Source organism: Podarcis vaucheri (assembly GCF_965113315.1).
Source record: "Podarcis vaucheri genome assembly, chromosome: Z".
NCBI classification, from domain to species: Eukaryota; Metazoa; Chordata; class Lepidosauria; order Squamata; family Lacertidae; genus Podarcis; species Podarcis vaucheri.
The window spans coordinates 4,568,563-4,586,925 of NC_138758.1; the positions used below are offsets into that span (position 1 = coordinate 4,568,563).

Here is an 18,363-nt window from a genome sequence, read left to right on the forward strand (position 1 = left end):
TGCCATTTAGACCAAAGCATCGGGGCTTAAGTGTTGGTGCCTCGGTGATCCTACAGTCCAGGTTGGGTGTGGGGTGGGTCCTTGCATCCAGGAAGGAGTGCCATTTGCAGGTTTACCGCTGGTGGAAGTACACAGCTGAAATGGTTAGTAGTTGGCCACCGATAACCTTAACCTCCAGGAATTATTCTTAACTTACTTCCCAAGCTGGCAGAATTTGTGGCCATCTCTACTTCTTCAGGCTGTCTTTATCTCAAATGCACAACTTGATTCAAGCCTGGTTGTTTGAGTGCAGCTGGCAGAGGCCTTCGACAGAGTCTCAGGCCCGCTTTCCCCCAAATTCTGGCACCCTGCCGCACCCCACAGCCTCCACCCAAAGCAGGCTACGGGCTTTTCCTTCCCTGCCTTGTGGGAGGTTCCCTGGGGCCACCTTTGCTAGCCACACCTCTCTGCTGCTTTTCCAGCAGAGCCAAGGAATGTTGGGGCAACCACCCGTGCGCCAGATGGCTCCTGCCCCGGCCTATGGATCTGTGCAGCCGTCACAGGTAAGATGGGGCTGGGCAGGTGCTGGGCCTGTGCGTGGGGTCTGCACCACAGTTCCCACCTGGGACTCACTCTCATCTGGAACCTTTTGCTTGATGCACTTTGAGCATCTGTATCAAAGGGGGAGTAGGAATGGGATTACTTCAGAACCTGTATACCTGAAGGAGCGTCTCCACCCCCATCGTTCTGCCCGGACACTGAGGTCCAGCTCCGAGGGCCTTCTGGCGGTTCCCTCACTGCGAGAAGCAAAGCTACAGGGAACCAGGAAGTGGGCCTTCTCAGTAGTGGCACCCTCCCTATGGAACGCCCTCCCACCAGATGTCAATGAGAACAACAACTACCAGACTTTTAGAAGACATCTGAAGGCAGCCCTGTTCAGGGAAGCTTTTAATGTTTGATGTACTAGAGTATTTTAATATATTTTTTTTGAAGCCGCCCAGAGTGGCTGGGGAAGCCCAGCCAGATGGGTGGGGTACAAATAAATTATTATTATTATTATTATTATTATTATTATTATTATTATTACCATGGAAAGGAAAGGGAGACAAAGGAGGGATCAGGTTGGGCGAGGCAAGGGGATAGGAAATGGAAATAGTAAGTTCACCATGCTCACCTCTGTGCCTCTCACATCCCACCCCTATTTTGCCCTCATGCCTTTGATGGCAGAACAGTCCTCCTGATGGTATGCTCTGCCAGCGTATCTGTCAGGAGGTCATCATCTCTAGTGCTCTGCTGACATAGTGGGCAAATCCCACAGCCCCTCATCCGGCAGATTTCAAACACGACACCACACCTTTTTAGATATCACTCTGTTGTTATTCAACAAAATCTGTGTACCACTTAAACTGTAAACAAAACGTCCAAGCGCTTTGCAAAGGGTATAAAGTGTACATTGAAATTGTCTGCTAAAAAAACAAAATTGTTGTTATAAGTTTACATTGCAAGCTAAAGCTGCAGATTAAAATATAGGTCAGCTTTACAGGTCTGGGTAAGTTTGCCTAAGCAACAAATTTATAGCAGGCACAGAAAGGAACACAGCGAAGGGGCCTGTGTGGTGTCAATGGGCAAGGAGTTCCCACACTAAAAGACTAGTTTTTTTACAAGTGCAGAACGAACATTATGTGGCACTTGTAGAGTTGACAGTTCTGCTGATCAAAACAGCTGAGTGGGCATTTGTGAGTGAAGGTGACCTTTCAAGTAAACTGATTCTAAAGGGGGTTGGGGACTTTATATCATAATAGCTGGCAAGCAACTCTTTCTTGTCTCCTGTTTCCGTCAGCCATCTTGTTTATTTGTTTAGTTTAGGTCCTGTCCTTCCTCATGAAGGAGCCCAGCCCCTCTGATTTTAACAAAGCGCGCATCTTTGTTCCTTGCAGGGCTACACCCCCTACGTCTCCCACGTTGGCCTCCAGCCTCACCCCTCTCAGTCAAGCGCCATGGTGCCCCCCACCTACTCCAGCCAGACCTATCAAAACACGCACCCTGGCTCCAACCCTGCCTTTGTCGACACCGTCAGGCCGATGCAGAGACCCAGCGGCTATGTCCACCAGCAGGCACCTGGCTACGGACACGCCCTGAACGCGGCCCAGAGGTACTTCCTGGGACCAGGCACCAGGTCTGCAAGCAGGGGTGGTGGGTGAGGGACTGCTTGGCTGAATTTTGAGCCATTCACTAAAGGCAATGAAGCATGTGTGGGGAACCCCCAACTTGTTGGTCTAATTAGAGCTGGCACGGGGTCCCAGCTTGGCAAATGTGGCTGTTTCTTCCTCCAGCCATACTTGATGCCATGTGCAATGGTAGGTAAGGACACTTGGGAAGAACAGCCAAACAGTGGGGAGGTTCATGTGAGCTCCTGGCTATTCCTTTCCAAGCAGGGCTTGCCAACAGTGAGCCCTGCTGAGATCAGCTGATCCTTGCTGAAAGCAAGCCCCTTTGAAGCTGCCACCTGGTGTCACAGCACATTTTTTATGCGTTTTATTTATTGTTTCTGACTATTTTTGTTACATTCACAATTACCTGAGCCGCCTTGGGCTTGATTTCAACTAGGGCTGGGCAATATATCAATATATCCTCCAAAACCAGTTTGAAGTCCATATCATGATATCGTTTTCATAATTTTTGACCTGGTGTTATATTGCAAATCATGATATGTGTGCGTGTGTACGTGTGTGCTATGCAAAAATCACGATGCAAGAAAAACCGTGAAGCCAGCCCATGCCTCTACGTAGCTCCATCCTTATTTTAGACATTGGTGATCTATCAGTATATCACAATGCTTAGCTGGTGATATATCATGATGTTGAAAACCAGATATCGCCCAGCCCTAGTTTCAACCATGGAAAGGTGGTGTACAAATAAAATGATGTGTGTGTGATGAAGTCAGGCTCCACCTGCCTGCCAAAATGGGCTGGGGCAGATGTGGGGAACCTTTGGCTCTCCAGATGTTCTGCAGCTGCAACTCCCAAAAGCAAGCATGGCCAAGTAGCCAGAGGTGGTGGGAGCAGTCAATGAGCAATGTCAGAGAGCCTGAGGTTCCCCACACCTGGCCTAGCAGGAGAAGGAGGTGGAGGAAGTGAGGATCTGGCCTGCCCTCCAGAAGACATTTCCGTTGGCATGGAACAACACGGAGATTTCCTGAAGAAGAACTTATAGCGCCGCTAACCACCAAGAGCCGCAGGGAGTTCTTTCCAAACCAACTGGGGCATCCTTTCCTTTTGGTTGCTTCAAGGCACACTGCCACGTTCTCCTTCCCTTTTTCTGGTTGCAGGTTTCCTCATCAGTCAATGCAGCAAGCCGCCATGATAAGCGGGTTAAACCACATGAGTGCTCAGGGCGTCCCATCAGGGATCCGACCCAGCCAGCTCCTGCCAGACCAGCAGCAGCAGTACCTGCGGCAGCAGCAGCAGCAGCAGATGCTGAGGGTAAGCATTAGGACAGAGCTGCCACCAACCTGTGTTGCATGTTCCTTTTGCCCAACTTGGCTCCCTCTCTTTTTTTCTGCTCAGTTCTTCCTTTCAGATGCCCCACCAGCCATTGGGCGTGCCATTTTAATATTTCGATTGATTTACTATAAATTAGTAAATTTGTAGCTCAGTGGTGAAGCATCTGTTTCAGTGTTAGAAACTAAGATATGAAAGCTAGGAACTAAATGACACCTTAAACCTACGTTATGGGCACAACAACAACAACAATAATTTATCATTTCTACCCCGCCCATCTGGCTGGGTTTCCCCAGCCACTCTGGGCAGCTTTCAACAGAACATTAAAAAGAGAATAAAACTTCAAATCAAACATTAAAAACTTCCCTAAACAGGGCTGCCTTCAGGTGTCTGAATGGAATATCTAGGCGCACTTTTTTATAACAAAACTACAAAGCTGAAAATTAATGAACTGCAGCTAAAATATCATGTTCATTTTTCACATGGTCTAGTCCTTCCCCTGCCCACCCCCCTAATATTCTTAAGAGGGTCTCTTCTCCAGTCTTCAGAGAGTAGCTGGAAGTGGGGAGGCAGAAAAAGATGTTCCTTTCCTTCTACTCTGCAGTTTTAATTTGAAATCATAGGCACAGTCATTGCTTTTTTTCTGGGGGAACACAGGGCTATGCATACCGCTAAACATTTTGTGAATCTAATGAGAGAAGAAACTAAAGTTTTTAAATTTTTTAGTTTTTTTCTGTAGCACGGTGAATCGTCAGTTCCGTTGCTACCCCCAATGGTGGCCTCATTTCCTGTCATGGTGTTTCCTGAGTCTCAGATGGAATGAGAGTACCCCTAAACATTCTTTTAGGAGAAAAGCACTGGGCGCAGTACTGCACCCAGAGCTCAGAAGCAGCTCACCCCAATGAAATGCCCTGTTGCAAAATGCGCCTAGAACAATGGGAATTCTAAACAATGATCTGTTTTGCATGTGGAGGGTCCCAAGTTCTTTCCCCAGTGACATCTCCAGGTGGAGAGATACACCCGCTCCTGAAATCCTGGGGGGCTGGGTCCCTTATTGAAAACAAATACCATTTTCCACCAAAATTATACGTAATAATGTTCATCTGTCAAAAACTTGATTCCTGTTCACTATAAGAACGATTCTGAATTTAAACGTGACTGGACTACTCTGTTGCCATATAGAGAAACACCCACCCATGATCTTTTTCCTTGCTTTTCTCCCTCTTGTTACTCGAGAAATCACATCTTGATTTCATTTTATTTTGCATGTGTTTGATATTTCATCTTGTTTTATTTTTGTATTCCTGAAGGAGGAGTAAAGACTGGATAGGAATGTGCTCACAAAGAAACTGCCAAAGTGGGGATCATCCCTCGGTGTGTCATGTAACCCCAACTGCTTTCTTCGCGTTCCTTTCTTTCTTCACACTCTTTTAAAAAAACAAGTGCCTCACTGTCCTCATTCTTGTCTTATCTTCAAGACCTTGTGAAGTAACAGGGCCTGGTTGGTGTCAGAAGAAAGTTTTCTGCACAAGCTGAGTGGAAACCTTGAGGTGGCTTTTTTCACAACACAAGCTGGTGTTTTGCACAATAGGGTCTGGATGTGGTTGCTCCATTAACCTTTCACAATGGTTGGGTACACACCATACGTTTAAAGCACCCCCCCCCCCGAAAAAGAAGAATCATGGGAGCTGTAGTTCGTTAAGAGTGCTGGGCATTATATCTCTGTGAAGGGCAAACTACAGTTCCAAGGATTCTTGGTGTGCATGTGCTTTAAATGTGCAGTAAATATATGATGCGTGGGCAACTCAACTCGCCTTACCTTCCTTCCTCCCAGACATCTTCCTCGGAGCTCCCCAAGGGTTGTGCTGCAGATGAGGTGAGAGGATTTGGCGGGTTGGGAAGTAATAGGTCTTCAGTAAAACCTGAGAACAGTCTTGGCAGATCATCCGTAACCAACCAGCCGGATGGCAGTGGAAGAGCCATCCTCTGCTGTTTGTCCTGCACCTCTGGTACAATGCTTTTGCATCTGGAGGCTCCATTAAGCTTCTGTGGCAAACAACCGTGGATGAGCCAAACATCCATGTGGGTTTTAAAAATTTCTCTTCAAAGACACCTATGCTAGCGGACATCGCCACTAGTGGAAGGGGGGATGACTTTTGGCTAAGCCTCGTTGCAGACACCTGTGCTGGTCCCTTCACTGCTCCCAGGCTAGCTGAGAACATTCTGTGTCCACGCAGTAGAACAGGGGTGGAGAATCTGTAGCCTTCACAGATGGTATGGGAACAAAAGTTCCCCTCATCTAGGGCTACTGGCCTTGCTGTTTGGGGCTGGAAGGCAATAGGTTCCCCCAGATTATGAGAACGAAACACATCTCCTACCTTGCTGTGCAAAACATTGGACCATGAAAAAAAGCTCTTCTGGATCAGGGCAGAGGCCCACCTAGCCCGGCATCCTGTTCTCACAGGGACCAAACAGATTACCATGGGAAGACCCAAAAGCAGGACCTGGGTGCAACATCCAGCCTCTCCGCTTCCGGCAGCTGGTATTCAGAGGCAGCCACTGCCCCTGTGGAAGAAGGAACACAGCCAATATGATGTTTCCAGCCTTGTTGACATGCTGCACTTCTTTCCCTTTCTTCCTCCTGCCCTGCAGCAACAGCAGCAGCAGCAGCCACAGCAGCAGCAACCGCAGCCCCCACCTCAGCAGTCCCAGCAGCAGCCCCAGGTCCCCACCGTCCCCCAGGCCCAGGCCCAAGGGCAGCCTCCCGGTCTGGGGATCCCTCCTCAGCAGCCTCTGGTGAGTATGCCCTGCCCCTGCAGCTCCCCAGGACAGCTGCCTCTCCCTTGTTCCCACCCAGCCTCTAACATCTGTTCTTTCTCTCACTCCCTCTCTCCCTGTCTCCTTTCTGTGCAGTTCCAGCGGCAAGGCCTCCAGCAGACGCAGCAGCAGCAGCAGACGGCAGCTTTGGTTCGGCAGCTCCAGCAACAGCTTTCCAGTAAGGCCCGGGTCCCTTCTCCCCCAGTCCCCTGGGCACAGCACCCCCCCCACACACACACACACACTAGTGGAGAATGCAGGCAAGGCAAATGAGGCATGGGAGTACAGCAGGGTCCCCCTGGCCAACTGCAGGAGTTACTAAGTGGCACTCAAGATGCTCTGTGGAGAGGAAAGTGCAGGAGACAGTGAAAGCCCTCTCTTCAAAGATCGTAGGAAATATGATCTCTTCTCCCTCTGTGATAGGAGGCAGGACGCTGTCCCTAGTCAGCCACCCCTGCCTTGCTTCTCTTCCCCAAGTGAGCAGCAGCAGCCATGCATGGCCCCAATGGCGCACGAGAATAAGATAGGCTTTGAACGCAGCAGGGAGCTAAGAGTCCCCAGACATAAGAGTGCCAAGCCCCAGCTTGGAAAGAGTCTCTTGGTGGAGGGTTGTTTTTCTCACGCCCTCCCCCGTTCCTCATCTAGCTTGCAGGTTTTTGCAAGGCTGGTTTCAGTCCAGGCTCCCAGGAGGGAGCTGCCCTTGTTTCCCTGTGTGAAAGAGACCTTCCCCTAGCTTGTGAGGGTTGAGCAAGGGAAGCGTGCTAAGCAGCTGTGATCTGACCTACTGAATACATACGGCTTTTGCAAAAAGAGGTTTCTGCAGGGCGAGGTGGGGAGTGAGGTGGCAGAGAGGAGGGCAGCCCAAGATTCCTTTCTTGAGCACTCCGTATTGTGGGCTGTGGAATGGTTCCACACTTTCGCGCATGCCCATGTGCCGGGGAAGAGCCATGCATTGCAGGGAGGGAGGTGAGTGCTGCTGCTTCAGCTTGACTGGAGCATTGATTGCTGTGGGTGAGGGTGCATCACACACACACACACACACACACACACACCCCTGGGAGGAGGAGGATGTGGAGCAAAGTGATCACTCATGCCTCAGAGGAACTGGCGATTCCTTAAAAGTCTCACCTGTTTGGTTTTGCCAGAGATGCCCAGCAGATTTGGCCAATTAATGTGGAGCACAGCACCAGGGCCAAACCTCCTGTTTCTCCTGTTCTTGCCCACCCATCTCTCTTGCCTGCAAGCTCATACGTAGATTCTAACTCTTGTGTTTTGGTCCAAACAGATACGCAAACCCAGCAGAACAGCAACCCCTTTGTACGGTACTGAGACCCAGCAAAGAGAGAGGCCTCGCAGTGGACTTGAGGGGGGCTCTGTTTGCTTGGGGCCACCAACAGCTTGCCCCCCACCGCCCTCTGGGGCGCCTGCTCTGCAGCAGCGGCAGCACCCTGCCACCCGGGGCAGAGAGAAGGTTAATAATGCCGAACGAGTGTTTTTGATCTCCCCTTTCTACCAGTGATTTGGAATCCCGTGTGATTGCTAGAGTCTCCCCGCCTTTAATTTCAGGTTTAATAAGTTTTTTGGTATTTTTGTTAAAATAATGATGAAAATGAATTGTAAGATTTTCTACTTTATTTATACCGGATGAAACCCTGTATCACAGATGTTCTGAAACAAATACAGAGAGCGTACTTTCCAGAAGGCGATGTGTGTCGTGTGTCCGTAGTGGGTGGGCTCTGAGGCATCTCCCTCCTGCCTTTCCTCAGCGCCTGGATATCCGCTAGCAAACCGAAAAGGCGGCTGGCGCCACCATGCCTCAGCGGGGGCTGAAGCGGCATTTTGGTGTTACACGCCCTCCCCCGTCCTCAATCTGCTCCAGACACGCAGAGGCAGCCTGCCGCAACTTTTAATTACACAAATGAAAGGCATGCTTACACATTTGCATAACTTGATGCAGGTTTGAGAATTTAACTTTGCGCTTAAAGGGAACTTCTGACATTCTTTTTGAGGCAGTCGGACGTGGGTAGCAAATGTCATCATTTGTTTTGTTTAAAGCAGTTTGTTTGTTTGTATATCCCTCCTTTTTCTCTAAGGAGCTCAAGGTGGCATACATGGTTCTCCCCCTTATTTAATCCCCACCCCAACCTGGCAGGGTGGGATAGAGAATGGCCCAAGGTCACTCAATGAAATCTTCGTGGCCAAGTGGGGATTTGAGCCCTGGCCTCCCAGGTCCCTGGTTTGATGCTCTAACCACTGCACCACCTCTGGCTCTCTCTTATTGTATATTAGAGACCTCCCTAGCTGTTCCCTCAGCAAAATGCATATCTGTCGAAGTGGGGAAAGTATCCAGGAATGGGTGAGCTGTGGCTATACTCTTGATTTATAAGGCAGTGCCAGAGCATTGGCTGCCCTGTGCTTCAGCTCCTGGGCCCACGTTCTGTTGCTAGTAACTGAAAATACAGAATGCCTTGTGACACACACTGACTACTTGGGCACATGAGTTAACTGAGCAACGGGAACGGGGTAAACTCAGATCTCTCCTTTCTGTAAGGCAGCACACTTGTAGGTGCATTTGCAGGGGAGGGAGTGTGGGTGCTTCACACATGTAATGTTACCCATAGGTCAGGGGGCACCATCCTTTTTAGACCTCAGGGCTTTTGGATTTTTGAATGTGGGCTGGGCCTCTTCTCTCTCCCCTGTTCCCTCTGAACAGGAGCTGGAAGAGGAGGTGGGAAAGAGTGCTGCTCTTGCAGTTTCTTTCTTTAGCTCTATGCACTTTCCAAGGGAGAAAAATGTACCCATCTCTTGCCCAAGGGAAGGGGGAACTTAGAGGCTCCTGGGGATGGGGAAACACTGGGAACCCCCGCTGTGCATGGAAACTTATTGACTGAAGATCAAGGTAGAAATTCTTTAAACAAGGTGCTTGTTCACTCCCTGGCACTTCACTGCCCACAGCTATTGAGTGAGAGGAAGGTTTGCAGGGCTTCTTGATCTAATGGCTTTGAAATCACTGGTGCCTGGGTATATCAGTCGACATGCAGCATTGGGGTTAACTCCAGGTCAAAATGTTTCCAGGAGGGTTCAGTTGCCCCCTACTTGCAATGCTCCCCCCCCCAAGTCCAAGTCTTGTGCAGCTTTGGGTTGCAGAGCTGCCCTCCATGCAAACCACGTGTGAGCTGGCTGGGCCCACAAAACCTGATCAGAGCTGAAAGAGACAGACTTCTCTGCTAATGAGGGGGGACAGCTCTGGGCAGAGCTGCTTCCTGTGCACTTCCCAACCTGTCCTGTTCAATCAGCTTCCAGGTCTGGGAGCAGCCACCTCTGCTGGGCTGCAGCGCACCAGCCTCTTCCCCCGGAGCCTTCTCTGGGCTAGATGAGCCCCCTGCACCCTTTCGTAATGGGTCGAGTGTGGCCCCAAGAGAGGACATGGGTCTACATATGCTACTACTTATATTTGGAGAGAGGGACGCGGGTGGCGCTGTGGGTAAAACCTCAGTGCCTAGGACTTGCCGATCGTATGGTCGGTGGTTCGAATCCCCGCTGCGGGGTGAGCTCCCGACATTCGGTCCCAGCTCCTGCCCACCTAGCAGTTCAAAAGCACGTCAAAGTGCAAGTAGATAAATAAGTACCACTTTATAGTGGGAAGATAAACGGCGTTTCCGTGTGCTGCGCTGGTGCTGGCTCGCCAGAGCAGCTTCGTCACGCTGGCCACGTGACCCGGAAGTGTCTCCGGACAGCGCTGGCCCCCGGCCTCTTAAGTGAGATGGGTGCACAACCCTAGAGTCGGACACGACTGGCCCGTACAGGCAGGGGTACCTTTACCTTTTTATATTTGGAGAGAAAAGCAAATTTATATATAATCACTACAATTTCAAGAAAACAGGGCAAGTATGCCCATACAACATTGGTTTTTTTGGCAGAAAACAGTGTTTTGTGCTGCTCACCTTGGAGCAATTGAAATCCAAAGGCCCTTTTATGAAGCTCCCTTTGGAGGAAAGCTTCTGGAGACTGTAGCAGTGCCTTTGTAATACTTTTATGTGTAAGCATACAGGTTGAGCAGACTTTGAAAGGACACAGAAGCAGGCACACAATCAGGCTGGGCTGCTTCCAAAGAAACCTCCACCCTGTCTTTGGCTATCTGGCCACATCTAAAACTTGGTGTTTAGAGCTCCCATGCACAAGGTATATTTGTTGCTGAACAGCCCTGAAGCTGGCAGGGATCATGGAGTCTAGCAGTGGATGGCAAGTACCCTATTCCACTGGGGTTAGTGACCTCATGACTTTTGTGACACGAGATGTTTTAAGCAGAGCAGAGCCAAGGGCCAAAACATACAGGAGGTGCCTGGAAAGGGGCACTGCTCAGTCAAAAGGGAAAGGCTCCAAATCTGGTCCTGAGGCTGGGCAACAGGTCTTGCAAATGTACTAATGTTCAGGTTGAATGGGCTTTGCAAGGGCACGGAAAGCGCCAAGGCAAGCCCCACCCACCCCAATGTCTGTGTTTCTTCTGCCATCATTATCGGACTCTTAACAGATCAATCAGAACAACCAGAGTCTTGGCGCACCTGCAGGGCAACTTCACCTGTTGGATGGCAGGCTGAGTTCCATGTGACCCACACTGATCCAAGCAAACTTCTGTTTGGAGGCAGACACACAGAGAGAGAGAGAGAGCCCATGGTCTGTCTGCCTTTCCTTGCTGCACTTTGGTCCCTGCTTTCATCTGTAACTGGAGTGTATCAAGGCCCCACCCTACCCCACTATAAAGCTTTAATCGGGGCTAACAAAGCCAGAGACGCTAATCTGGATTTCAGCAACACAGATGAACTAATCAGGATTCAGCTATAACCCACCAGAGCTAATCTAGGCTAATGATCCCAGGCCAGCTAATCTAGACCAGCTAACAGCTCTTTGGCCGGTCCAGCAACAGCTGCCCAAAAATCTGCCATCGGCGTCTGGCTTTTTTTTGAGTTTGTGCAGATCCTTCACAAGGGCTTTGCTGAGCTGAGGTTTCCAAGAGCTGGGTGTCCTCTCCCAGCTTTCACCAGCTGCTCTGGACCACAAATCCCATCAGCTGCAGCCAGCACAAATGGGAGTCGCTTTCCAAAACAACTGGAGGGCAGTGCCAGGCTGAGCTTCGCAACCCAGGGCCATATTTGGTGTCAGTATTGCTGCTGCTGCTGCTTGATGCTATTTATTATTATTATTATTATTATTATTATTATTATTATTATTATTATTTATTGATATAGTACCCTTCATCAAAAGACCACAGCGTGGATGGAGGACTTGACCTGGCATGTGTAACAGAGACTTGGTTGGATGAAGCAGATGGGCCTGTTCTTGCTGCTGCTTGTCCACCAGGTTTCTCTTACGCACAGCAACCCAGGTCATGTGGGCGGGGAGGGGGGGGGTTGCAGTGATTTTTAGAAAGTCACTAGCTTGATTCAGGCATCCTATTGGGAAGACCCAGTTCTCTGAGTGCATGTTCTGGAAGCTGGGAAATAAGGGCAGTGCAGGATTCCTTTTGGTGTACTGACCTCCCTGCTGCATCAAGGATTCCCTGCCTGAGCTGCTTCAGGTCATGGCGGATGTTCTCCTGGAGACACCTAGTTTGGTTGTCCTAGGGGACTTTAACACCCATTTCGACACAACCTTACAAGGGGCTGCTCGGGACTTCGTGGAAAGCATGGCCTCCATGGGGCTGTCCCTGAATAAGTTTGTCCCAACTCATAGTCGCGGATATGCCTTAGACCTGGTGTTCACCTCTAGTGACGTGGGTGATCTGACAGTAAGTAAAAGTGAAACAAAAGAAGTGCCATGGTCAGATCACTTCCTAGTGCAACTGGACTTCTCCGCGACCCTTCCCCTCTTCAGGGAGGTGGGACCAATTCGGATGGTCCACCCCTGCCACTTAATGGATCCAAATGGTTTCCAGAGAATCGTAGGGGATGTTTTATCCCATGTTGATGGCCTTTCAGTTGATTCCCTGGTGGCCCGCTGGAATGCGGAGTTAACCAGGGCTATCAACTGTCTGGCTCCGAAGCGCCCTCTCCAATTGCATGGAACCCGGACAACCCCATGGTTTTCCATGGATCTGAGGGCAATGAAACAATCGCTGAGATGGCTAGAGTCCCAGTAGCAGAAAACTCATTCTGAATCAGACTGGACACTGGTTAGAGCTCAACATCGAGCCTACCAAGTGACGATAGCGACGGCAAAGAAGACTTTCTTCACTGCATCTACTGCATCTGCAGAAAATAGTAGCAGGAGACTCTTTCAGGTGGTTAACAATTTAATGGAACCACCTTTACCATTGGGGATTTGTAAAGACCCCAAGATCTCCTGCAACGATTTTGCAAAGTTTTTTGCAGATAAAGTCACTCAGATTCGGAAGGAGGTAGACACCACCGTGGGAGCAGGGCCGGGGCAGGAGAGTGCTAGAGCCCTGTCTGGTCGAGTTGCATGGAATGAATTTCAATCTGTTACCCCTGAGGATGTGGACAGGCTGCTTGGACGCGTGAAACCAACCACCTGTCTCCTTGATCATTGCCCATCCTGCCTAATAAAAGCAAGCTGGGAAGGGCTGGGCAATGGGCTCTACAGGGTGGTGAATGCTTCCCTCTGTGAGGGAGCCTTCCCAGACCCGCTGAAAGAGGCGGTCATTAAACCGCTTCATAAAAAACCATCTTTAGACCAGGCCAGTATGGCCAACTATCGCCCAGTCTCAAATCTTCCATTCTTGGGCAAGGTGATTGAGCGCGTGGTTGCTGAACAATTCCAGGCTCGCCTGGAGGATGTGGACCATTTGGATCCTTTCCAATCGGGATTCAGGCCTCATCATGGGACTGAAACTGCCTTGGTTGCAGTGGTCGATGATCTCCAGTGGGCTAGGGACAAAGGTGAAAGCTGTTTCTTAGTTCTGCTGGATCTCTCAGCGGCTTTCGATACACTTGATCATAACATCCTTCTGGACCGTCTAGAGGAGCTGGGAGCTGAGGGCACTGTTATACAGTGGTTCTGCTCCTTCCTCCTGGGCTGTGTCCAGAAAGTAGTGTTGGGGGATGAGTGTTCAGACCCCTGGGCCCTCACCTGTGGGGTGCCTCAGGGTTCTGTCTTCTCCCCCATGCTTTTTAACATCTACATGAAGCTGCTGGGAGAGATCAGGGGGTTTGGACTGCGTGTTCATCAGTATGCGGATGATACCCAGCTCTACCTCTCTTTTAAATCAGAACAGGTGAAGGTGGTGAAGGTCCTGTGTGAGTGCCTAGAGGCGGTTGGAGGGTGGAGGGGGGCTAAAAGATTGAGGTTAAATCCTGACAGGACAGAAGTACTGTTTTGGGGGGACAGGGGGCGGGCGGGTGTGGAGGACTCCCTGGTCCTGAATGGGGTAACTGTGCCCCTGAAGTACCAGGTGCGCAGCCTGGGAATCATTTTGGTCTCACAGCTGTCCATGGAGGCGCAAGTCAATTCTGTATCCAGGGCAGCTGTCTACCAGCTCCATCTGGTACACAGGCTGAGACCCTACCTGCCTGCGGACTGTCTCGCCAGAGTGGTGCATGCTCTGGTTATCTCCCGCTTGGACTACTGCAATGTGCTCTATGTGGGGCTACCTTTGAAGGTGACCTGGAAAATACAACTAATCCAGAATGCAGCAGCTAGACTGGGAGCGGCTGCCAAGACCATATAACTGCGGTCCTGAAAGACCTACATTGGCTCCCAGTACTTTCCGAACACAATTCAAAGTTTTCGTGCTGACCTTTAAAGCCCTAAATGGCCTCGGCCCAGTATACCTGAAGGAATGTCTCCACCCCCATTGTTTTACCAGGACACTGAGGTCCAGCGCAGAGGGCCTTATGGCGGTTCCCTCACTGCGAGAAGGAAAGCTACAGGGAACCAGGCAGAGGGCCTTCTCAGTAGTGGCGCCTGCCCTGTGGAACGCGCTCCCATCAAATGTCAAAGAGATAAACAACTACCTGACATTTAGAAGACATCTGAAGGCAGCCCTGTTTAGGGAAGTTTTTAATGTGTGACATTTTAATGTATTTTTGATCTTTGTTGGAAGCCACCCAGAGTGGCTGGGGAAACCTAGCCAGATGGGCAGGGTACAAATAATAATAATATATTATTATTATTATTATTATTATTATTATTATTATTATTATTATTAATTTGTTTGTTTATTACAGCACAGAACACAAACGTCAACAATGCAATATCTATAGAGCATAATGCAAACACAATCGTAGTAAGAAATACATTATAAGAAATATATGTGTAACAGCAACAGCGTTAAAAATTAGAAAGGAGAATGAGCATCTAAAATACAAAAAAATGCACAACTATAAAACCTTCTCTCTATCCAAAAGTCTTAATCTCCACCCCTACAGAAAATGCAAGAACTTCCCAGCTCTCACTTGGGAGCTCTCTGCTTCTCTCCCAGTCTCTCACTCTGAGAAATCTTCACTTCCCTGTCTTTCACTCAGGGTTCTTCCACCATCTATGCCACTTAGATGTGGCTGTGGTCCGTGGCCTCCAGTGACATCCCAGAAAGACAGTGAGAGGTCAGGCTCTCGGCATTGGAAGTCCTGCCTCTTAATTCCACATGTGTGATGGAAATTTTCCCATTTACTGAAGTAGGTGAGGGGAAGCACTGCACATGTTCAAGTGAACTCCCTTTCATTGCAATTCATGAGGGCCAAGGCTGGACCATGGAAATAGCTTCTGGAGGAGCTCAGGTATGCCTACGTCAAGACACATCTTCACCAGGGACGGGGAACCTGTGCACCCCAGGTGTTGTTGGATTCCATGTCCCATAAGCCCCAGCCAGCATGACCCCGTGGGCAGGGATGATGGGAGTTATAGTTCAGGAACATATGGGGGACCACAGTTTCCCCATTCCTGATCTCCACCAATATGCAATTCGGGGAAACAGTTTGGATGTCTTTAATCAAGTGATCCCAGCCACATAAAAGAGGGTATCTGAGTTGCAGACTACATGTTCTTTGTCACTGTAATTGCATGCTCAGTTACAACCTGTCTCCTACGCAAAGCTGAAATGGCACATAAGATTATGCAAAGTGTAGAGAAAAGTGGTTGGAAGTTTATTTATGTTTATTTACTACATTTATATAGTGCCTTTTCCTTCAAGGTAGGGTGTATGGTTCTCCCTTCCTCATGAGGTAGGTTAAGCTGAGAGACAGTGACTGGCCCAAGATCCCCCAGTGAGCAACTCTGGTCTCCCAGGTCTCAGGCCGACACACTAACCACTATGCCACACAATACTAGAACTGTATGAATCTATCCAATGAAGCTGAAGATTCAGGATGGACAAAAGGAAGTACAGTGGATGCTCAGGTTGCGAACGTGATCCATGCGGGAGGCATGTTCGCAACCCGCAGTGTTCGCAACCCGTGACCCACGTGTCTGTGCATGCGCAGGTTGTGATTTGGCACTTCTGCGCATGCGAAAAGCACGATTTAGCGTTTCTGTGCATGCGCAAGTGCCGAAACTTGGAAGTAACCATTCCGGTACTTCCAGGTTCGGCGTGATGCGCAACCCAACGCATCTGTAACCCGAGGTATGACTGTATGTTTACTTGCTCAGCACGTAGTTAAACTACGCAGTTCACCAAGTTATTCCTGATGGCCACCAACAAGGGCAGCTTTAAAGGAGGGTTAGAGAAATCCATGGAGCATAAAAGTATCAGTGGCTACTAGCCACAGTGAATCACAGAATTGTAGAGTTGGAAGGGACCCTGAGGGCCATCTAGTCCAACCCCCTGCAATGCAGGAATATGCAGCTGTCCCATGAGGGGATTGAACCTGCAGACTTGGTGTTAGCAGCACCATGCTGATGGCTACGCTGCTCTAGTGTTGGAGGTGATTAGAGGACTGTTGGTTTCAGATCTTGCTTGCAGGCTTCCCACAGCCTTCTGGTTGGCCACTGTGAGAACAGACTAAGCTGGGTGGGCCTGTGACCTGATCTAGCAGCTTGTTCTTATGTTAAAGGCAGGCCTTTGTTTGGACATAGGGCTTCTTAGGATGTGGGCCAAAGGCAGGGGCACCAGGAACTCTTTGAGGGGAGGGGCAGCTGAAGACTGACATCAGCCCCAGTCCTCAACTATGGAGCGCATATTCAATATGTGTGCCAAATTCTTAAACTAGCCCACTGCATATTGCTTTTTACATGTCCAGATCCCACTTTGTTATGACATGACAAACGTAGAGTAAAGGATGAGTACCTATGCCAAGACAAGTCAAGATCTGAGTACAAGGCGAAACACTCAGTGCAGAAGGAAGCTATGCTATTTCCAGTTGCTCAAGCAAGCCTCCTCTCTCCCCTGCTGTGGATACCCACTTCCTCCTGCCAATGCACCATCAGCCTTGCTGGAAGCGTACTTGCTTTGTAGCAGACCATGCCTGCAACATCATACATGGTAGCCAAATGTCCTTTCTTTCTGAGATTGCAGAGCTGCGATACCCACTTGCACTCCAACTACAAAAACATTTCCCCTTGTCCCAGCTTGGGGGCCTGATGTTGGGCCAAGCCTTTCCTGACCCGTGCAGGGGCCATGCCCCTCTGTCCTGACAGGCACACCAAGGCCAGGCCTCTGGCAGCTTAGCTGTCAGGGTGGGCTGGTACCCTGTCCGTTAGCACCAGCCAGCTTCTATGTTAAGCTGGACTGACAGATCCCAGCCTCTTTTCTCTTGACTCTCATCTTCTCCAAGTTGCTGCTAAACACTACTTGTGCCAGAGCCAGCGGGGATGAGCAGTCTGCTTGCATGCCACTGTCAGAGCTGTCTCCTTGCCCTTCTGGGTGCCTGTTCATCCCAGTTGCTCCTCTCAGTAATAGACAGGCTGGGGCTCTAGAGTGGCATATGCTGCCAGACTCTGGGCATTGCTGCTGTCATGATCCAGCTAAACAACCATCTGGGTTATAGGGCAAAGCCCATGAGCTAGTGGCATAGATGATCCAGGGTGTTTGGAGTGGAGAGTTCAACTCAGGAGCACCTGAAGACTATGTTTCTCCCCACATCCCAATTGTGTGCGGGTGTGGGAGCTCTTGTACCTGTCAGTGGTTGGTAAGAATATATTTGCTAGGAGACTTGCAAACCTGATAAGGAAAGCTTTAAACTAATAAGGAAAGCTTTAAACTAAACCCTGAGGCTGTGGTGCAGGCACCAAGTACTGGAGGTAATCACTTCATTGATGTACAAGAGACTGTGGCGCAAGAACCTGCAAAAGAATGGGGACCATAAAGTAATGAGGGGGAATGACTCGTCGTTTCACTTTTCTTTGTACTAATGCACAGAGCATAGGAAATAAAGATGAACTTGAGCTCTTAACACAGGTTGGCAAATAAGGCATAATGGGCATTACTGAAACCTGGTGAGATGCAACTGATGACTGGAATGCAGTAATTGAGGGGTATAATTTATTCAAAAAGAAAAGACCAAACTCGATGGGAGGAGGAATAGTATTAAATTTTAAGGATGTGTACACCTGTGAGGGGTTTCAGCTTGGAAGGCATGCTGAAAGTACTGGGGTAAATTTTTTAGGAGGGGGAAACAACAGTGACTTCAGTGGGGTCTACTATAGACCTCTAAGCCAAACTGAAGTCATGGATGATACCTTCCTAGAACAGATTACCAAACATTCCAAAATGACAAATATAGTAGTCATCATTGAAGACTTCAACTACCCTGATATCTCTTGGAACTTAACCTCTGCCAAGAATGTAAAGGTAAAGGGACCCCTGACCATTAGGTCCAGTTGTGAATGGCTCTGGGGCTGTGGCGCTCATCTCGCTTTACTGGCCAAGGGAGCTGGCGTACAGCTTCCGGGTCATGTGGCCAGCATGACTAAGTCGCTTCTGGTGAACCAGAGCAGCGCACGGAAATGCCGTTTACCTTCCCGCCAGAGCAGTACCTATTTATCTACTTGCACTTTGACGTGCTTTCGAACTGCTAGGTTGGCAGGAGCAGGGACCGAGCAACGGGAGCTCACCCCATTACGGGGATTCAAACCACCGACCTTCTGATCGGCAAGTCCTAGGCTCCGTGGTTTAACC

General features: G+C 49.5%; 1 protein-coding gene and 1 long non-coding RNA gene across 9 annotated transcripts in view; both read left to right on the forward strand.

The window, feature by feature from the left end:
• Nucleotides 1-7,752, forward strand: part of MED12 (mediator complex subunit 12) — a 50,261-nt gene extending 42,509 nt beyond the window's left edge. For 6 of the 8 annotated variants that reach the window (XM_082208394.1, XM_082208400.1, XM_082208397.1 and 3 more), the window contains 6 exons: nt 462-542; nt 1,917-2,131; nt 3,308-3,461; nt 6,132-6,275; nt 6,393-6,474; nt 7,582-7,752. In XM_082208394.1, the coding sequence (XP_082064520.1) occupies nt 462-542; nt 1,917-2,131; nt 3,308-3,461; nt 6,132-6,275; nt 6,393-6,474; nt 7,582-7,625 (720 nt within the window). In that variant the 3' untranslated portion in view covers nt 7,626-7,752. The remainder of the gene's footprint in view (nt 1-461; nt 543-1,916; nt 2,132-3,307; nt 3,462-6,131; nt 6,276-6,392; nt 6,475-7,581) is intronic. The other 2 variants (XM_082208395.1, XM_082208399.1) reach the window with 1 other exon arrangement.
• LOC309524062 lies at nt 3,469-5,141 on the forward strand. Its single transcript, XR_014215771.1, has 2 exons — nt 3,469-3,964; nt 4,035-5,141. It is a non-coding gene; the product is annotated as an uncharacterized lncRNA (long non-coding RNA).
• Nucleotides 7,753-18,363: the final 10,611 nt, after the last annotated feature.